Source organism: Simochromis diagramma, unplaced genomic scaffold (genome assembly GCF_900408965.1).
Source record: "Simochromis diagramma unplaced genomic scaffold, fSimDia1.1 OVJJ01000304.1, whole genome shotgun sequence".
NCBI lineage: Eukaryota > Metazoa > Chordata > Actinopteri > Cichliformes > Cichlidae > Simochromis > Simochromis diagramma.
In genome coordinates, this window is record NW_024387030.1 from 10,478,413 (window position 1) to 10,494,410 (window position 15,998).

Here is a 15,998-nt window from a genome sequence, read left to right on the forward strand (position 1 = left end):
GTATCCTCACATGCTAATTGCATCAAAAAAGACAGATAACAACTGAATTGGTGAAGGGTGAAATCTGAATGATCTCTTTTTTGTACACATACCATGTCAGCAAAGTGGGTCATCCCAAGGTGGTAGGATTTCAAACCCTGGTCTGCCAAGATGTTGTGCACTAGCACATGTTTGCGGTTGTTGAGCCAGATCTGCTTCCGGTGAGCCTCATCTGACTCAGAGTCATATGACTTTTCTGCAAGTTGGAAAAGGAAATTATGAGAAACAGAACAATTTTTTGATTCGCTAACATATTTCCTTTGATTTGAATCTTATAAACTTTTACATAACTGGATGAGGCAAGTTTGAGGTTTGGACAGTGTCTTAAAGAACACAAAACATGATCAGAAGCTTCTGAAAAAACACAAAAACAAAAGAGGAGAGAAAGTGTCTGCTGTCTCACCAAACTTGAGTTTCCAGGCGCGAAACTCCAGATCTTCCAGAGAGATGATGGCACAGCTGGATACAGCCAGAACAGCAGAAACAACAAGCAGCAACTTCATCTTGACTGAACACAAAGAAACGGATGCTTTGTGACTTGTAGGAAACCACATCAGTTTTAAAATGCTTTCTGTCACTTTAAATGGATGTTGGATGTCACTTTCATAGTACGACAGTATCATCTCTCTCTCCTAACCTTTTGCAAATTAATAATTCTTTGTTTTTCTTTGTTTTTTTTCATCAGTATATTACTGAAAAGTGCATTTACACACTCGCCTATGTGTCTAATTACGTGCTGTAGCTACTTACCTGTCTCAGTGTCCGTGGTTGATATAGGTCTGCGTCAGAGAGAACGTCTTATATAGCAGACCACTAGTATGACTGCAGTATTCCAGTCAGGTCAGGACAGGAGTAAAGTAAAGAAAACGAAAGAATGTTAAGTACTGAAATAGAAAAAGGTGGAGGTGTCAGGGTCCCTCAGTCCCTGATTGGGTCTTCTGTCTGTCTTTTCCCATTTTCTCCTCTGTCTGTGTTCGTTTGTGTGTCTCTGTGTTTGGAAACTAAATCCAGGATATCACTTACAAAACAAAACCCATCTCACTCACTCTGTTGGATAACCCCACCAAAGCTATCAGTTTCTATGATTTGAAGCCCCCATCACCCTGTTGGTCCATGGTCAGCCTTGGTTATGACCCAACAATCCGCACATCAACTGAGAAACAAAATGAGTCTGGATGGAGGCTGTCTTTCCATAAGAACTGTTTAAAATCCACTCTCCCTTCAGATTCTACAGCCCCTGAACCAAACCCACCTGCGTTTTCAGGTGGGTTTGGTTCAGGGTTCCAAACTGTTTATCGTGATTTGGCTGACGTTTTCAGAAAGGATCTCACTCTGTCTCTTCCTCCGCAGCTGTCTGTCACTTGATGAGAATTAGGCAGGGGGTGAGTGGAAGATGGCCTTCAATACCCATCACAGACACTTCAAACACCTGGCAATGCCCTTTGGACTAACTAACACACCTGCTGTTTTTCAGGCCCTAGTTAATGACGTTGTCTGGCATTTCATAAATTGTTTCATGTTTGTCTACCTGGATGACATCTTATTTTTCTCACGATCTCTCTCAGAACATAAAATCACTTAAGGTTAGTCCTGCAGCAGCTGCCCAAGAGGTTGTTTCTAAAAGGCAAATTTTATGTTGACAGTGTATCTTTGCTGGGCTACAGGAAAGATACATTGTTGGGCTACCAAAGGGATATCTCAAACCAGGCCCAGCAAAGGTGCAAGCAGTCATGGACTGGCCATTGCCTGAGAACTGCAGATGTTGCAACGTTTCCTTGGTTTTGCTAACTTTAGCTCTTTAAACAAGCTAGTCCACTGTGTAAACCTGAATTCTGTGTGTAGAGACCAGTTTTCCCTTTTTTTTAAACTGGTATCTATTTGCTGATTTGGTCATAATTTTATTATTTTTTTAAATGTAGTATTGTAGTCTCAAATGGTTTATTGTTTTTTATTAAATAATATGCAAAAATACAGATTACACATATTTGACTTGATGGTGGAAACTGGATTGGCAGTCTGTCCAACAAAAAAACACATAAATGCAAATTTATGATTGAAACAAAAATGTCATCCATGACAGGTCTACAGGAAAAATGGGGACCCTTCAGCTTTATTCTTTTGGGAACACAAAAGTCTGCAGAAAACTATAAATGTATCCCACACACGCTTAACATTTCTCTGTTGATACTGGATGATACTGGATTGCTCAACAGACCATAGTTTCTAATGCTAAAAACCACTTCATGGGTAATAAGCTACACACTACCAACACAACGTAACAAACACAATTACAATTTTTACATCTTAGTATAAAGCATTCTATTTATTTTTTTAACATGCATTTGATGTCTTTATGACGTTATTCCGTTAAGCACCAATGCAGGAAAAGAGTGCTTCTTGACACCATAAATCAAATGATGTTTGGTTACATAACTTGGTTAAAAACATTCATATACATTTTGGTCAAAGCAGAAGGAAGAAATGAAGATGAGTTTCTTCTGAAATCTTCAGACCAAAGATATTGGAATTACTTTGGAATTAGCAATTCCACACTGGTTGGTTGTTCCTGCTTATCTTAATGTTTCCTTTCTCTCCCCATTCAAGGCCCCAACTACAGACTTGGTTTGATAAGTGAGACACTCTGGAAAATATGTTCTTACTCCAGGACGTATCTCAGAAACTAAGAAACTTTTACACCACACAAATTATATTTTTTCATCTCTGTTCACAAGTTTCTGGATTTCTTTTTTGTAAGACTAAGACTGAAGTTCACATTCTCTGTGTCTCAGTGTCAGTTAGCACTATTTCTTCAGTCAATACTGTTGGTTAGATCAGTACCTTCAGGCAGGCAAAGATAGGTCGAGCCTCAGCGAGGCAGAGAAGCATTGAAGGAGACACGCAACCCAGGGAAACCAGCTGTTTGCACTCTTCATGTTCCTGGTAAACAGGGAAAAATTATGGGGATTTTATCCAAAAGTTGGACCCTGGTCTGCCAAGATGTTTTGCTCTTGTGCAAGCTTGTGGTTGTTGAGCCAGACCTGTTTCTAGTGAACCTCCTCTGACTTAGATCAGAGTCATATGACTTTTCTACCAATTGGAAAAGGAAATTATGAGAAAAACAGAAAAAAGAAATTAATCATTCTTTTTTTTAATCCGCTAACATGTTTCCTTTGATTTGAGTCTTAGAAACTTTTACACAAGTAAACACATGGGTGAGCATTTCTTTGTTTGAGTTTGAGGCTTGGACAGCATCTTTAAGAACATAAAACATGATCAGAAGCTTCTGACAAAAAATGAAAATAAAAGAGAAGAAAAAGAGTCTGCTGTCTCACCAAACTTGAGTTTCCAAGCGTGAAGCTCCAGATCTTTTAGAGAGATGCTGGCACAGCAGGTTACAGCAGAACAGCAGAAAAAACAAGCAGCAACTTCATATTGACTGAGAAGAAGCAGAAAAAGACAGAGGCATAGCCAGCTTCTATACACTTTCATGGCAGGATTTGACAATATTCAAAAGAGGTAGTCACCGAATGTTTGGCTTTTCCACCTCCCACAGGGGGCTAGATGGTCGGGTGCAGAAAAGTTCATGACAGTCAGTCAGACAGATAATTTTCTTTGGTTTCAAGTAATTTTTGCAAATCTCAGTTCCATAAAATCCTTATCTTCAGTTTAGTTTAATCTAAGCAGCATATTTATTTAGTATTTAAAATCAAATCTGCATTATGTCTGGGACAACACTGGATACATTTACACATGGAGAGATATTTCACTACCAGGCCTGCAGGTCTGCAGAGAGGCTGGAGGTGCTGCTCCAGCTATAGCAGCCATCTGTCCCTAAGACCTCCAGGCTGGTTGAAACCCCTGAGGATGTGTTGATGCTCCTGTCAGGAGACAGACACACGCTCTACTTTTAAGATTAGGCTTAAACATTCATTTTTGAGAAACCATATAGTTATGGCTCGATCAGGTGACCCTGAATCCTCCCTTAGTTATGCTGCAATAGGCATAGGCTGCTGGGGGACTCCCATGATGCATTGAGTTTTTCCTTTTCAGTCACCTTTTTCACTCATTATGTGTTAATAGACCTCTCTGCATTGAATCGTGCTTGTTATTAATCTCTGTCTCTCTTCCACAGCATGTCTTTTATCCTGTCTTCCTTCTCTCACCCCAAACTGGTGGCAGCAGATGGCCCCGCCCCTCCCTGAGCCTGGTTCTGCCGGAGGTTTCTTCCTGTTAAAAGGGAGTTTTTCCTTCCCACTGTCGCCAAAGTGCTTGCTCATAGGGGATCATATGATTGGTGGGTTTTTTCTCTGTATCTATTATTGTAGGGTCTGCCTTACAATATAAAGAACACTGAGGCGACTGTTTCCAATTGAATTGGACTGAATTGATTTGAATGACTTTTGATGACCATGGTACCTGTTGAGGATTATAGTTCTCGTTAATTCTCATTAATTGTGTAAATGCTCAGAAAATAAAACAAGATTGGCACATTAATGCACTTTCAAACCCTTTTAAAAGTACCCATCTTGCTTCAGGTGGGGCATCCTCTGCCATTCTAGAATCAGCAGTTAGAAAGCGTTCAGTGAAGCTTCCTGCTTTCAGGATGACAGCTGCTCCAAGTTTGTCAGCCAGCTGGTGCAGGTGTTGAGCTATGCTTTTCTTCACTGTGGCACAGTGATGACTGAGAAAGGACAATATTAGACACACAACTCTGGGAACTGTATCGCTAGTTAAACAGAGTTAATCAGAATCCAAACACGGATGCAGTTTTCCACCTTGGCTTAAAGCGCCAGATTGATCTCCTCATGAATAAAGTCACTGGAAGTCTGCGCAAGCTTCAGCGGTAGAGTTTGGCCTGTTTGAAAATATTCAGTGTTGAAAATTATATATACAGATTGCATGTATATAAATAATATTTTCTGTTATTACAAAAATACCAGAAATGTCAAAATTAAAGGTAGCTTATTATCTGTAACTATGATTTTTAATGAACAAATTCCATCATAATTAATACACACGGTGAATTTCATAAGTATAGAAGACCTCCTGTGACGTTTGTTATTTTTCAAGAAAGGTCATAATCATTGTGTTATAAACCTGTTCTAACTATCATTTGCTTTATTTTGGGTTTTGATTAGCTTAAAAAAGTGTTTGGTTACACTATCTATGAAGTTTTGAGGTCACCAAAGAATTTATTCTGTTTGTCTCCATCAGCTGAAGAAACTGGAAAAATGTGATGTTTGTCACACAAATTTTAAGCTAGCTAAATGCTGAGAGATATTATTACCTTAAAATAATTGTTATTTTAATAATGGAGTGGAGATCAGTATGTATGTCTCAATAATAACCATACAAATTCTGTAAGTAATGCGATATCAAACGTCTCAACAAACTGAACCTGGGAAACATTGGCTTTATTCATTGGAGAACACCAAAGTCTCCAGAAAACTAGAAACGCATCCCATGGGTGCTGAACATTTCTGCCTGGATGATGGATTGATCGACAGAGCACAGTTTCATAGTTTATTTATTTATTTCTTTTACATGTATTTGCTGTAGTTATACATTTATTCCATCAAACACCTTTGCAGGCAAAGAGAGCTTCTTAACACCACAAATAAAATTATGTTTAGTTAAAAACAACTTGCTTAAAAAGACTGAAATAAATTCTGGGCAAACCAGATTTTCTGTAAAATCAGAAGGAAAAACTGAGGATGGGTTTCTTCCGATCTTCAGACCAGAGGGTAGCTTGCTTGAGAAGCAATCCCACACTGGTTGGATTTGTTCCTGCTCATCTTAATGTATCCCTTGTCTCCCCATCTGTGACCCCAGCTGTAGAAAAAAATAAATTACACAGTTTAACAACATTTAGCAGCTAAAAATTAATAGTGTTCACACCAACAGTCCAAAAGCATGTGGAGAAATAATGATCTGCATAAATAAGATGCCTTTACATATTTTTGTATCAGCACTCAGTGAATGTTAGAAGTAGTGAAGTGCATGAATTAAAATATGAGCATCACATGGGAGTAAATACCTGTTCTTGATCAGCCAGTAGTCATGTCCATTTTCTGTACCATAACCCACAGCCAGCACACCATGGTCCAACACTGTCTTGCTGCAGTCGGGGTCATTGTACACTCCTGCAAATACATGTCAATCAGACTGAACAAAAGAACAAATGAAGCATTTCACATTTCTTTTCCAATTTAAAAATGTTTCTCTGCACTTTGCAAATATTTTTTCAATGTCTGCACCTGATTGGTAGAATTGGAATGAATGACGAGAAGCATCAATGCCAACAGATATCGGTCCGATAGTGGCCACAGCTTTCTTCAGGGTTTCTTCGTTACTAGGTTTGACATGAACATAGCCAGTGCATTTGGCACCAATACCATCAGGCTTGTAACGGCATCGTTGACCCTAATACAGAGAACATATGCTATTATAAGTTTTTACTGTTGTGACACATTTATATAGCAAACAGAGAGTTTGCCAAAATACTGTGATGTTAAAAATAGATTTTGAAAGAAGTTAATAAAGTAGCTCATGCTGTGAGTTTTACAGGGCTTGGAGCTACCATATGTTTTGGCAGTACTGTACAGCCTTTCATGCATGGCCATTATTAACACCACTGTCTGAATGAGCTGATTTGCATTTATAATTCTGATATTTATGATGTGATGATATTCAGGTGATAAAGACCTGACTGCATATATTCAAGGTTCGTGATTTAAATCACAGAAGAAACAGGTGTGTGTGTGTGTGTTTGATATATTGCTATCTATTTACCTTAGCCTTATAGGGGTAGGATGTCTCAGTGTCAATTCCTCCATTGGATTGGATGTACTGAAGGGCCCGCTTCACTGATCCTCCGTTGCAGCCATTGTTGCCAAAGCTGTGAGAGCAGTCCATTAACTGCTGCTCGCTCAGAGACACCAGCTTTCCTGTCTTCCTGAAGTGCTGACCCTCCAGTACACCAGTCTGCAGTAAGGATGATTCAGCTTCAAACCAGACAACAGTTTCTATTTCCCAAAGAACACAAAATCAAAATTTTATGTACTCACTGTACTGAAGGCCCAGCAGGAGCCACACTGCTTCTGATCCTTGACTTCAGTGACATATCCCTTATCCCTCCAGTCAACAGTGTCGGGCAGATCAGTACCTTCAGGCAGGCCAAGGAAGGTAGAGCCACGCTGAGGCAGAGAAGCATTGAAGGTGTGAAGGCAACCCTGGGAAACCAGCTGTTTGTACTCTTCATGGTCCTGGTAAAAAGCAGCAAAGTTCATGGTTTTTATGCAAAAATTTGGGGGTTGTTTTTGCATCCTCACATGCTAATTATATTGAAAAATATTGATGACAACTTCAATGGTTAATTGGTCAAATCTAAATGATATGTCTTTTTCTGCACATACCATATCGGCAAAGTGTGTCATCCCAAGACGGTAGGATTTCAAACCCTGGTCTGCCAAGATGTTGTGCATTAGCACAAATTTGCGGTTGTTGAGCCAAACCTGCTTCCGGTGAGCCTCATCTGACTCAGAGTCATATGACTTTTCTACCAATTGGAAAAGGAAATCATGGGGGGAAAAAAAACAAAAGAAAGTTAATCATTTTGTATTTTAAACCCGCTAACATATTTCCTTTATTTCCAGTTTTATAATCTTTAGCACAAGTAAAAACACAGGTGAGCTCATCTTTCTTTCTAAATTTGAGGTTTGTACAGTATCTTAAAAAACATAAAAGTTGATCAGAAGCTTCTGACAAAAAGAAAAAATGAAAGAGGAGAGAAAGAGTCTACTGTCTCACCAAATTTCAGTTTCCAAGCGTGAAACTCCAGATCTTCCAGAGAGATGCTGGCACAGCTGGATACAGCCAGAACAGCAGAAACAACAAGCAGCAACTTCATCTTGACTGAACACAAACAGAAAAGAAAGAAATCCTTTGTGACTTACAGGAAACTTATGTTTCTGATGAAAACTGATTTTTTTTTTATTCTTTCTTGGTAATACATGTTTTAAAATGCTTTCGTCATAATATTACATGCCACTTTCATTTGACAATATCCACTTTGTCCCATTTTGTTTGGGAGTTTCTATGTTACCTCCTCCAGAAATGTTTTTCTGAAATTAATATTTTTTTTCATCATAATAACTGAAAACTAAACTACATGTTTAGTTATCTGTGTTGTAGTTACTTACCTGTCTCAGTGTCCGTATCTGTTGTGCAGAGTGTACTATAATCACCTGTGGTTATAGGTCTGCGTCAGAGAGGAGTTCTTATATAGTGGGCTACTAGCATGACTGCAGTATTCCAGGTCAGCACAGGTATTTGTAAAGAAAGTGAAAGAACGTGAAGCGGTGGAACAGAAAAAGGTGGAGCTGTACATTAACAGTCTGTTACAGTCTCAGTCTACATTAACTCGGGCAGGGCCTACCTTTAATGGCTTGTTTTAATTAAGTAGGAGTGTCATTATGGTATTTTATAATGCTATTTCCTCAGGCAGATTAACATTTCTCAAAATGCATAACTAACCTCACCTGGTCCAACAATAACGGATAGAGTTACTTAGTGAGAGTTGTTAAGCTTTGAACTGAAAGTGGAATAACTCTTAGTTGACAATAATATGAGCTTCTGTCACATAATTTAGGGAGGGTGCTGCTGCTGCTTCGCTCTCTCCTGCTTTTTTTCTGAATGATGCAAACAAAAAAACCTTTCATTTCACAGTTGCCAGGGCCCCTCTTAGGTGGTGACTTCCACTTCCCCCACTACAACCACTGATAACAAATGTGAGAAACAGCTTCTTCTCTGAAACTGTCAGACTTAAACTCTGCCAAACTTTTCCTCAAACAAATACAGACATACCAGGGACTCACTATGTGCAATAACAATTTCCTGGTAACAAACCCTTGTTGTGTGCAATAAAGATCTATATCAGTACACAGGTTTTTGCACACCAACAACCATTGCACTTCAAATTGTTCATGTGTTATTTATATCTTTTTTCCTTATCTCGCTACAGTTAGGTGGGGATATGTGTCTTCTCTTGTGTTGCGTTTTGTTTTGATTTTTACATTTTTATTTTATTTTATTTATGATTTTGTTCTCAATATGTTGATAATATATAATATATATTATAATAATTATAATCTAGTATAATATATAATAATAATTTTACCTATAAAGTAAATTAAGGAATTACAAGAAAGCTTTCCATTTCCATTTTATGAAATGTCACTTATCAGTTATAAGATTAGATTATTTTTAAAAAAAACCTCATCAAATCTCCATCTCTGAGAGTGTCACAGAGTCACATTTCTTTTTGTGCTTTGAAAAATAAAGCAACACGTTTGATGAACAACCTCTAGCGCCCTCTTGTGACGCGCCCTTGTATTGCCTTTAAGATTACACTATAAACTGCAGAATGTGACCATTTTGTTATTTGTTTCTAAGGCTATTTCACCACAGTGGCAAGTTCGCATTATATTTCGCGAATATTTGAATTTCATCACTTTTAAACATGTAGATAAATCTCTTTACCTTCAGAGTTTTATATGACATTTCAAGTGGAAGCAGGATTGTTCAACAGGAGAAGTCCATCTGCTTTATGACAAACTATTCCACTGTGTAAAAGTGAATTGTGTGTGCAGCTGAACTATATGGTGTGCAGACCACAAACTATTATCTACCATCATATCCTGATGGTCACTGTTTTTTGTTTTGTTTGTTTTTTTTTGTTTCTTGTTTGTTTGGGGGTTTTTTTTGGGGGGGGGGGGGGGGGGGGGTTCCATGACAGCCCTACTAACCAACACTGACCTGTCCAGGATTTTCATCACAAAATTCTTCCACTTCACTTTGTTTAAAAGGCTTTTTAGAATTTGAAAAACATAAATTCTGCAACCAGTCATAACATTATTGGGCATTAAAACAGCATTTTAGAAAGACAGAGTTTCTCAGAAGTAACAATAGACAAAGGTTGATCAATATGCAAAAATGTACAATTTGTGGAAAATTGCAGAAAATTGTAAAGACTCATCATCATAAGATCTGGAATCTGTAGAAATATTTTAGAAGTGTTTTAGAATCTGATCAAGTAAAATAAAATCTGAGATGTCAACTCCTGATTTATTCTTTCTGAAGGAATGGATTACAGAAAATAAAACTAAATTGATTTGAATCAACTTTTAAATTTGTCAGGGTGACCCAGTGTTTTGAGTTTTGTACTCTTATTGAGCTTCGATGTCATCATCCAATCCAATCCAATCCAATCCAACTTTATTTATATAGCACTTTTAAAAACAACAAAGTTGACCAAAGTGCTTTCCAATAATAAAACAGAGATAGCAGTTAAAAACCATACTTTAAGCATACAATGAAATCAATAAACAAAATAAATATATAATTAAAAAGATAAAAATAAATCAGTGTATATATTAAATATCACAACATGAGTAGAATAAACAATAAGATATACAATGAATAAGATTAACAAGGTAGAAAGATTAAGAATGATCAACAGCTGACTAAAAACTGACTACAAACTGACTCTGGTAATACTCCTAGAAAGCCTTTGAAAAAAAGTGTGTCTTTAAAAGTGATTTAAACATTTCAAGTGTTGGGGCCAGCCTGATATGGAGGGGCAGTTTGTTCCATAGTTTGGGGGCCACAACAGCGAAAGCTCGGTCCCCTCGGTGTTTCAGTCTCGACATGGGGACAGCAAGGAGTGACTGGTCAGATGATCTGAGAGATCTTTGTGGAGTGTATTGGTGTAAAAGGTCTGACAGGTAAGACGGAGCCAGGCCATTTAAGACTTTAAAAGCAAGCAATAAAATTTTAAAATGAATTCTAAAATGGACAGGCAACCAGTGTAAGGAGGCAAGAACAGCAAGACACTAGCAGTCATGGTTGATGACTGCTAGTGTTTTGGTTTCTGTTCTCTACTTCTCGCTTTCTAGTTCCTTTTTGTCTTGTGATTGCTAGTTCTTAGGTTTTGGTTCCTGTGCCCGTCATGTTTAGTGTAGGTTAGCAGTTTCTTACTCTTGTCCCTGTGCTCTGTGTTCCCTCTCTTCACTGTGTAGTCCTTGCTGCTGTGCCTGTCATGTGCTTCCTGTTTTATTTTGATAGTCCCTGTCCTGTGTGCAGTGTGTCTAGCTTTGCTTCTCCTTAGTCTCATTAGGTCTGATTTGTCCCAATTGTGTTTCCACCTGTTCCCCTTCCTCTCATTGTCCTGCTTGCGTTTTATGACCTGTGTTTCTCTCTGTTTCTGGTCGCGTTGTGCCCTCACCGTGCTGAGTTTTTTCCCTTCGTGTTCCTATCTTAATTCTAGTGCATAGTTCCTGGTTGTCCTGGTTCATGTTTCTTAGTTTTTAGTTTGAGTTCACTTTAGTCCTAGTTTTTATGTTTGAGGTTTTGGTTTGTTTTTTTGTGAGTTTATTTTATGTAAAGTTTTCCCAGTAATAAACCTGTTGCTTTAAATTATTCCATCTCCTAGTCCTGGGTTTGGGTCCTACAACCTGGCGGCCACACCACACAGCATGACAAAATTTGTGTTCCACTCCAGATACAAATCACAACTGTTTCAGAATATTATTATTCACTTGAAAGACCCATTGCTAGCTGATTTTTTTTTCTGGAACCCGTTTTCTGATTTGGTAATTATTTTAAAAAATGTAAAAAAATAAATAAATAAATACAATTTATCAATCTGTGCTGACAGTCTATAGTCTGAAAGTGTTCAAAATGTCTCCAGAAAGCTAGAAATTTACCCACAGGTGCTGAACATTTCTGCCTGGATGATGGATTGATCAACAGACCACAGTTTCACAGTTGATTTATTTTTGCATGTATTTACAGTATTTATAAATTTATGAGCACAATTGCAGGAAAAGAGAGCTTCTTAACACCACAAATAAAATGATTTTTAGTTACATAACCCAGTTAAAAACACTGAAATTAATTTCTGTCAAATCAGAAGGAAAAACTGAGGATGGGTTTCTTCCCACCTCTTCAGACCAGAGGATAGCTTGCTTTAGAAGCAATCCCACACTGGTTGGATTTGTTCCTGCTCATCTTTATGTATCCTTTCTCTCCCCATCCAAGGCCGAAGCTACAGGAAAGAACAAATGAGCAACATTTAGCAACAAAAAATGAATAGCGTCCACACTAGACATAAGGACCTGCTTAAATAATATGCATTTTACATGTGTGTGTGTGTGTGTGTATCAGCACTCACTCTTAGAAAAAGTGAACTGCATGAATTCAAATATGAGCATCACATGTGTGTATTTACCTGTTCTTGACCAGCCAGTAGTCATGTCCATTTTCTGTACCATAACCCACAGCCAGCATAGCATGGCTGAACCATGAGGTTATACATGAAGGCTCGTCATACACTCCTAGAAATATACGTCAGTTGGACAAATGAAGCACTTCACATTTGATCGTTTTCAATTTAAAGGTTTCATGACATTTTTTTCAGTGTGTGCACCTGATTGGTAGAACTGAAACGACTCATGAGAAGCATCCACGGCAATAGATATCGGTCCAATGGTGGCCACAGCCTCCTTCAAAGCATCTTCATTCGGACTTACATCAACATAGCCGGTACACGTGGCACCAACAGTTTCAGGGTTGTAATGGCAATTTCCTTCCTAATACAGAAAAAAAGATGCTATAATTTATTGTGTTAGTCATAATTATATTCACAAAAAGAGCATTTAGAAAACATCTTAAAGATGTGTTTTGAAAGAAGTCAGTAAAGTAGCTAATGCTGTGGGCTTCATGTGGCTTGGAGCTAATATGTGTTTTGGAAGTACACAACTTCATACACTTTCATGATAAATAACACTGTCTGAATGAGCTGATTTACACTTCTACTTCTTATATTAGTATTATGATTGTCAGGTAATGGTAATTATTTTTTCATAATGCTTACCTCAGCCTCATAAGGGTAGGACTCCTCAGTGTCAATTCCTCCAGTTGCTTGGATGTACTTGAAGGCATAGTCCATCCAGCCTCCATTGCAGCCATGGGTGCCAAAGCTCTGAGAGCAGTCGACCAACTGCTGCTTACTCAGAGACACCAGCTTTCCTGTCTTCCTGAAGTTCTGACCCTCCAGTGCACCAATCTGCAATAAGGATGAGTCTATTTGAACCCAGACAATAGTTGAACAAACTTCCGATTTTACAGGATTAAAGAACACTGGGGCTTATGTACTCACTGCACTGAAGGCCCAGCAGGAGCCACACTGCATCTGATTCTGGACATCAGTGACATATCCCTTATCCCTCCAGTCAACAGTGTCAGGTAGATCAGTACCTTCAGGTAGCCGAAGGAAGGTAGAGCCGCGGTGATGCAGAGAAGTATTGAAGGAGCCAAGGCAGCCCCGGGAAACCAGTCGTTTGTACTCTTCATTTTCCTGGTCAAGAGGGACCAAATTTATCAGTTTTTAGTTCAAAAGTTTTTTTAACCTTACAATTACAACTAAAAGTATTCATGACACATGTTTTTCTGCATATACCATGTCAGCAAAGTGGGTCATCCCAAGTCGGTAGGACTTCAAACCCTGGTCTGCCAAAATGTTGTGCACTAGAACATGTTTGCGGTTGTTGAGCCAGATTTGTTTCCGGTGAGCCTCCTCTGACTCAGAGTCATATGACTTTTCTGCATATTGGAAAAGGAAATTATGAGAAACAGAATAATGGAAAATCTATTAATGATTTTTAGGGAAAATGCATATTTCCCTTTGTTTCCACAGTTTTCCAAGTTTGAGGCTTGTACAGTATCTTAATGTCAGCAGAACACAATTAAAAAACAAAAGATTTACATCAAAGAGGAGAGGCTTGTACAGTATTTAAAAAGCACAGAAAGGGATCAACAGCAATAAAAAAGACTAAAAGAGTCTGCTGTCTCACCAAACTTGAGTTTCCAGGCATGAAACTCCAGATCTTCCAGAGAGATGCTGGCACAGCTGGCTACAGCCAGAACAGCAGCAACAACAAGCAGCAACTTCATCTTGACTGAACACAAGCAGAAAAAGACAGAAATCCTTTGTGACTTACAGGAAACCACACAGGCAGTTTCGATTTTTTTTTTTAATGACAGCTTTAAAACGCACTCTTTCGTAATGTTGTATGTCACTGTCATAGCGTCACACTATTCACTTTGATTTTTTCTTCGACTATTTGTTTCACATTTCCCACGAGTTCTTTCCCAAATTAATGATTCTCTACTTTTTTTCATTAACACATGGCTGAAAAGTGTATTCATAATTGTCTACATGTCTAGTTAACTCTACTGTAGCTACTTACCTGTACCGCCTGACTCAGTGTGACTTTGATAACCACCTGTGGCTGATATACGACCGTATCAGAGGGAGCTTGTTTATATAGCCGACTGTAATATGACTGCAGTACTCCAGTCAGATCAGGACAGCACGGAAAGAAAAAGCGTCAAGCACTGAAGTACAAAAGGGTGGAGCTAAACATTGAAAGTGAAAATAATTTTCCAAAGAGGAAGTCACAGAGTGTTTGGCTTTCCCCCACAGTGTTAACTGGAAGTTACACAGTCATGTGGATGAACCTTCATGACAGAATTCTTTGGTCTTTTTTCTCTCAAGTAGCTTTTGCAAATTTCTGAGGTGTTTCGGGGATTACTGAAAAAACACTCAAACTTAAATATGTTGTACTGTGTTTCCCTCTCCTGCAGGTCTACTTACAAAAACCATGCTGCTACTTTGCTAAAAGCCACAGAAGCAGTCAGTATGTGTCCACACTTTTTGAACAACATAAATGGTTTACTTCGAATTATTTAAGCCAACTGAAAGCAGGATGAAATGTGTTATATCTTATGGTATGTATAAAGTCTCTGAGTTTTTATACATAACATGTATAAAAACTCAGCTTGTCTTCGAGAAATATTTTTACTTGATGTGTCTGAAAAACTACAAATAAAATTAAGCAACTCAAATCAAGCAAGTGGACAGATACTGAATCTACTACATGAAACACAGTTTGAAATCAAGTTGTTTATTTAACAAGTTACAATCTGACTTTGACCTTAGATTTGTTTTTGTGAGCAGAAATTCCTTCCTCAGGTGTATGACTCGTGATTATTTCCCATCACCACAAACCGGTTGAGGCAGTCTGACATCAGTCCCAGAGGTTACTTCTGCTGAAGATTTCTTCCTGTTAGCCATCTGTTGGTATACAGCAACACTAGCTGAATGATTTGATTTTCATCTCCAACTGCTATTAGGCAAGATAACAATAGTCATTTGTTATTAAGACCTGTAGAGTCAAAGATTGTGATCTGGGATTTTTCTGCACATATCACCTGGCCACATAACTGTTTGTCAATGACTTGTCAAATATCAAATGTTTCTTAAACTCATTGAATTAGAGGTAAAAGTCTGCACTTCGGTCGCATTTTGAGTGTTTGATTTAAAATGATATGGATGGACAAAACCAGATGAATTGTGCGTCTGTCCAACAAATTACGTGTATGTGACATTACTCTGACATAGAGTTTGCTTTATCTGTGTAGAGAATCTGTTTTTAGTCTTCTTCTTTCTCAGGTTTCTGATGCCTGAGGTGTTTACTAAGCACACAGTCAGTGTACATCTCATGGATCTTTGTTGTTTCATCCTGGACAGTGTATCTGACACTCACCAATCCTCAGCCACCTTCCTTCTGCTTAGGAGCTTCCTTGTCCTCACATCTGTGGCTTCTATCTCCTCCTTTGGCCAGGTGATTACTGTAGAGGGTATCTGACAACTGGCAGGGCGTAGGTTTTGATCGCCCAGATCTTGTTCTACCCATTCAGTTGACTGACTAATAATAGCAACTTCTTTGTGGTTCCCGTTCACTGTAGCATTTCCAGGTACTTCTAGCTATTCTCAGTGTCTGGATTTTTGCCTTCTGGCAGTGGATCTCCTCAATTCTGATTACTTTCCATCTCTC

At 38.4% G+C, this 15,998-nt stretch overlaps 3 protein-coding genes across 4 annotated transcripts in view; all 3 read right to left on the reverse strand.

The window, feature by feature from the left end:
- LOC120740072 (procathepsin L-like) overlaps positions 1-15,998 on the reverse strand; it is a 37,639-nt gene that overhangs the window by 16,361 nt on the left and 5,280 nt on the right. The window contains exon 1 of one of the 2 annotated variants that reach the window (XM_040042174.1): positions 14,349-14,422. The exons of the other annotated variant lie outside the window; for it this stretch is intronic. The gene's annotated coding sequence lies outside the window, so the exon portion shown is untranslated. Of the gene's footprint in view, positions 1-14,348; positions 14,423-15,998 lie in introns of those variants that run through there. 2 annotated transcript variants of the gene reach the window in all.
- On the reverse strand, positions 7-7,343 carry LOC120739779 (procathepsin L-like). The gene is made up of 8 exons (XM_040041667.1): positions 7,107-7,343; positions 6,832-7,023; positions 6,297-6,462; positions 6,077-6,182; positions 3,810-3,917; positions 443-498; positions 93-235; positions 7-42 (listed from the first exon to the last, which is right to left on the reverse strand). Exons 1-8 carry the CDS (start codon positions 7,326-7,328, stop codon positions 7-9), a joined length of 1,029 nt encoding a protein of 342 aa, XP_039897601.1. The 5' UTR covers positions 7,329-7,343.
- Positions 11,853-14,466, reverse strand: LOC120740076 (procathepsin L-like). Its single transcript, XM_040042185.1, has 8 exons — positions 14,349-14,466; positions 13,953-14,057; positions 13,559-13,701; positions 13,259-13,456; positions 12,974-13,165; positions 12,527-12,689; positions 12,329-12,434; positions 11,853-12,145 (listed from the first exon to the last, which is right to left on the reverse strand). The coding sequence occupies exons 2-8, from the start codon at positions 14,050-14,052 to the stop codon at positions 12,046-12,048; spliced, it is 1,002 nt and encodes a 333-aa protein (XP_039898119.1). The 5' UTR covers positions 14,053-14,057; positions 14,349-14,466; the 3' UTR covers positions 11,853-12,045.